The 5,006-nt window shown below is 66.4% G+C and overlaps 1 protein-coding gene across 1 annotated transcript in view; it reads right to left on the reverse strand.

Moving 5' to 3' along the window:
• Positions 1–800: 800 nt before the first annotated feature.
• Positions 801–5,006, reverse strand: part of GRIN3B (glutamate ionotropic receptor NMDA type subunit 3B) — a 9,251-nt gene continuing 5,045 nt past the window's right edge. The window contains exons 4-10 of the mRNA XM_023520472.1: positions 4,086–4,942; positions 2,527–2,672; positions 2,340–2,455; positions 2,067–2,218; positions 1,584–1,748; positions 1,447–1,502; positions 801–1,211 (exon numbers count right to left, since the gene is read on the reverse strand). Coding sequence (XP_023376240.1) covers positions 827–1,211; positions 1,447–1,502; positions 1,584–1,748; positions 2,067–2,218; positions 2,340–2,455; positions 2,527–2,672; positions 4,086–4,942 — 1,877 coding nt within the window. The 3' untranslated portion in view covers positions 801–826. The remainder of the gene's footprint in view (positions 1,212–1,446; positions 1,503–1,583; positions 1,749–2,066; positions 2,219–2,339; positions 2,456–2,526; positions 2,673–4,085; positions 4,943–5,006) is intronic.

Raw genomic sequence — 5,006 nt, forward strand, 5'->3', positions numbered from 1 at the left:
CTCCTGAGCCCTTGGCAGCTGAGCGCCTCTGTCCCTGGCTATCCAGGCTGGCCGGATGTGACCTGGCTGGGGCCCTCGGGGTCAGGGAGGTTGTCACCGGTGTCTGGGGACTGCCCAGCCTGCTTTGTGTCAGCTTCCATCTGGTTTGCCCAGGGATGGGCTCCTCTCTCCTGGGTTTGGGGCCTGCCCTTGGCCTGTCCCTGTTAGTTTATGGTGGGCTCCTTCAGCCAGCAAATCAAGGCAGGCAGATAAACCAGGGCAGGAGATGGGGGTGGGGACTCCACGGAAGGTTCTGGAAGGGGTTGGTGACAGTCTGCAGTGAGCCAGCTATACTTGGGGGCAGAGTCTGGCAGGACTCTGAGCCAGGTGAACATGGGCGGGGGTTGTGGTCGCTGTCCCAGCCCCTAGGCTGGTGCTCGTAGTGCACAGTGCCTTTTTCATGGCCCCTGCCCCCACACGTGTGCGCGTGTGTGCACACACCAGGGCTGGGGTCCGGTGAGGGCAGGGCTGGTGCCTGTGGCACGGGATGGCTGAGCGCGCCAACATTGAAAGCAGTAGCCAGGCGCTGGGGTCCAACCCTGTTGGGGTGGGAAAGGGCCTCAGGCCAATCCAAGTGACTCAGTGAGGACTGCGGAGTGCTCATTCCGTCTGTTTAATTGCCGTGTACGAAATGGTGTTTGTACATAGAATAAACTGTCTGTTGACAGCATCAGGCCAGCGTCTCCATGTGCGCGGGGCTGGGGTTGGCTTCTGCGCATGCTCTGGCGCGGGCTCCACCCCCTTCAGGGCCAAGTGGGTGGGGCCACTGCCCTCGCTGTTGGAGGCGTCACGGGGCGGCCGCTTCCGCGCAGGTCTGGAGCAGGCGCAGCGGGCGATCGCGGGTGCCGCCCCGGAGCTGGGTCAGGAGCTCGCCTCGCCGCCGCAGCGCTCGACGGAGCCGCGCCCTTGCGCCAGCGATGTGCCGCTCCAGCTCCTCCAGCTCACCCGCGAGCCCGTGGGCAGCGGGCGGCTGGCCGTTGGAGCAGAGCCAGGCGGGGTCTTCGGTCGGCCCAGCCTCCTCCGCGTCCGTGTCCCCGGTGGGTGCAGCAGCGGCCACGGCCGGCTCCAGCAGAAAGCGCACGCGACGCTCCCTCACCACGGCCCGCCGCACCCGTGTCCAGCCTCCGGGGCCCGCGGGGGCGACTGGCGTGTCCCCTTGTTCCTCCGGACCCCTGAAGACGGAGGATGGATGGGGCTGGAGCAGTGTTCCCCGAGAAAAGGGCAGCCACGCCTCACCCACGGCCCTGCTCTGCCCTCGGGTCAGGGTCCCTGAGGAGGCCCTGGTGGTGGGAGGTGTGGACCAAGCAGTCCAGCCCTCCGAGAAGACATGGAGGTGGAGGTCTAAGTGGCTGACCCGAGGGCGGTTGTCGGAGCTGGCGGGGTGAGAGCGACTCCGGGGCCCCGCACCTCGGTTGGGGCTCCTGCGCATCCGGCCGCTCCATGTTGAGGGCACGGTGGATTCTCTGTGAACCAAACGGAGGCTGGGCAGGGTCGGGTCGGGTGAGCAGGCTGCCCGTGCCCGCCGGCCACCAGCCGCCCCTCACCTGGCTCGTGTGCAGCCAGTACTGCAGCCTGTTGGCCCTTCGGATGCAAGGCAGTGCCAAGTGGTAGCAGACGTGCTCACCCAGCGAGCTGAGCAGGGCGCTGCCCAGCCCCAGGCAGAGCAACACAAAGAGCCCCGAGAAGTGGTAGATGCCCATCTGGAGGGTCTGTGGCAGGTGGAACACAGGCGTGAGCATCTCACGGTCAGGGCAGACCCTTGTGGAGCCCTGGCCTGGCGGGGCACAGAGGTTGGGCCAAAGATAGTTTGGGGGGCTGTGTCTGCCTGGGTAGGTCGGGCTCCTTGTTCTGGAGCAAGGTGTCATGGAGAAAGGGGCACTGGAACTGGGGTTTTGAAGGATGAACACAAGTGCACAAAAAACAAATACACCTTGGGAGTGAGGAGGGGTCTGGCCACCTCAGTCGAGGCCCACGCAGGCTCAGGGCCCCCACACCTACCCCACCCTGTGTCCCGGGCCCTGCCCCACCTCTGTGACAGCGAACACGCGCTTCCCACAAGGCACCATCTTGTACCACTTGTCATGCAGCAGGTCCATGAAGCCAGAGGACTTGTAGTGGCTGATGAACTCCGACAGGATGGAGGTGAGCGGCGAGTTCTGGGGGAGTCCGATGCCGTAGCCTGGGGGGGACAAGTTGGGGCCAGCTGGACACAGCCCCTGGCGAACCATACCCTCGCCTCGCTCCCCAGCCCTCAGTGGCTCCCCGCCGCCCCAGGATCGCTGGTCCCAGAGGCCCCTCACCCTCGATGGCGAAGGGCTTGCCCACGGTGAGCAGTCTGCAGTCGGCGTCGATGGAGACCTCGTAGTCCAGGAGCGATTTGTCCATGATGAAGGCGTTGAGCTTCGGGGGGTCGCTCCTGCAGGGGTCAGGGGAGGGGTGAGCGGCCGCCCCGGCGGGGGCGCCCCACCGCCCCGCCCCCCGCCTCACGTGAGCATGGCGACGCCGCGGGGCGTGGTGGGCGCGCTGTGGCGCCGCATGTGCGCGTGCATCTCGGGGAAGCTCTTCTTGATGTAGGCCTCGGCGCTGCTCTCCCGCACGGTGCCGAAGCGGAAGCCCTGGGACGGGTGGTGCAGCTGCGGGCCCGCGACCCGCCAGCGGTCAGCGCCCACCCCCGCTCTGCCGCGGCCCCACCCAGCGCCTGCCGTCTGCAGGGGCCCTATGGGCCGGTTGCCCGGCCAACATCTCTAGTCCCCCAGCCCTTGCTATGCCAGGAGCACCCTCAGTGTGACAGCCAGTGGGCTCCGCTCACCCCCGAACACCCAGGACTGGCCCTTTGCCGACCCCCGCACCGCCTCCACCCAGCTTCCCACGCCTGCCGCGGTCACTCGGAGGCGGGCACAGCCCCCTCCCCCTGCTTTCCAGTGTCCACACTCCCTAGCGTGGCTGCTCTCAAGGGACCAGAGCGCCACCAAAGCCACTTGCGAGAGCCGGGCCGCAGAGAATTTCTCACGATGAGAGTGCTCGGTGCTTGTGCTGTTGAGCACCTGCATTGCACTGAATTTCAGAACTAGCCACGCCGGGCAAGTGGCGATCGCATGGGACAGCACTAGTTTATAGACACCGTGGTGATGGTGGGGGGGTGGGGGGCGGCAGAACAGGCTAAACATCCCTCAGGGAATGCAGTCAGCCGGATCCAAACCGGGTGGGGGGAGACGCTATGGAGGAGAAGAAATTCTCCGACAGACGCTGGGAGGAAAGGGACGGGGAGAGAAGCCAGAGCTGAGGCTCCAGCCATCGGCAGTGTCTGCGTGTTTAAGGTCCAGATTCAAACCGTGGGGGGCACCTGACGTCTGTCAAAATTGCGGCGTATTTACGGTGAAGTGACACGGGGTCTGGCTTGCCTCACGGTAACCCCGCAGCAAGAGCAGTGGGAGCTGTGAGTGGCCGGGACTTGATTTCCGGCTGGGCAGTGGCCTTCTCTCTGCTCTCCACTTAGAGATATTCAGAATTTCTTCATCCAAGAAGAATATGCAGTCTGAGGTGTGCCCCTGTGCCGGCCGCAGCCCTCCAGGGCTCCCAGGGCAGGTTCTGTCATGGGGGACCGCTCCAGAGGCCCTGCACGACCTGGCCCCGGCCCCTTCCTTCCCTCCCCGCCTCTCTCACTCCGCTCCGGCCACTCAGGCCTCGCTGTCGCTCCAGCACATCAGGCACGGTCCTGCCCCAGGGCCTTTGAACGGGCTGTGCCTGTTCCTCTCTGTCTACGTAAAAGTCCCTCAGCGTCGCCCCCTCCCAGAGACATTCCTGACCCTACTGAGGAAAGGTCCCTTCCAAAATTGCTGTGTCCCAACTTGGTCACATTTTTGTTCCTCCACGTTACCATCTCACACACCGTGATTCTTGTCATGTCCCCCTGCCCCTCACCCCGTTTTTGTCCCAGCTAGGTCCCCAGTGCCCGGCACACCGTAGGTGTTCAGTCGATGTTTGTGGATGTGGACGGCCAGCGGGTGACCTCCCAGCTCCGGCCCCGGCCCCCTGTGGCTGCCCACCTTAGGGTCGTGGATCCCCGACAGCTCCTCGAAAGTCTTGTCCCCGACCATGACGGCGGCCAGGTTGGCCGTGTAGCTGGACAGCACGAGCAGGCAGAAGATGGCCCACAGGTTCATGAGCAGACGGCCCGTGGGGCACTTGGGTGTCTTGCTGGACACCGTGCGCCCGAACAGGATGGCGTAGCAGAGGGTGAGGGCCGAGGAGTAGGAGAAGACCGTGTCGCGGTTGCGGCCGCGGGGCGTCAGGCCGTAGGGGCTGCGCCACTCGTACAGCGTGAGGAAGAGCGCCGTGAGGTGCAGGGCCGCGAAGACGCCCAGCCACATGGACCAGTGCAGCGGCCACGTGAAGGCGCCGAGGGGCGAGGCCGTGTCCCGCGCCCGCACCATGATGCCCAGGCTGGTGGAGAAGAAGGGGCTGCTGAAGTCCACCACCTGCGAGCGGGCCGAGTTGATGCTGAAGCTGGTGACCGCCATGTGGGCCCGGCCGGCCAGCAGGTCGCCCACCAGGCCGGTCCAGCGGCCGTCCCGCAGGGCGCCATACTTGCCGTCGCCCACGATGTAGAGCTCGAAGTCGAAGGCCATGTCCTCCGCCAGGCGCTCGAGCAGGTCGATGCAGTAGCCGTAGCAGCAGCTACGCAGGGCGCGGGGCACCGAACCGTTGGCCAGCGCGGCAAACAGCGCGTCCAGGGGGGCCGAGTCGTTGGTGCCGGGCGCCAGGCACAGCTGCCCCGCCGGGCACTGCCCGTCCTCGTCCGGCTCGCGGGTGAACACGAACGGGTGCTCCACCAGCGTGACCACGCGCAGCTTGGCCCGGGCCCCGGCCCCCTGTGGGGGTGGGGGCCGCACGGCGGCGACCCCTGGCTCCAGCTCCAGCCGCCCGTCCCGCCAGCTGCCCAGGGTGGCCCAGGCCGGGGCGCCCAG

Source organism: Pteropus vampyrus, unplaced genomic scaffold (assembly GCF_000151845.1).
Source record: "Pteropus vampyrus isolate Shadow unplaced genomic scaffold, Pvam_2.0 Scaffold267, whole genome shotgun sequence".
In the NCBI taxonomy this organism is placed as follows: Eukaryota; Metazoa; Chordata; class Mammalia; order Chiroptera; family Pteropodidae; genus Pteropus; species Pteropus vampyrus.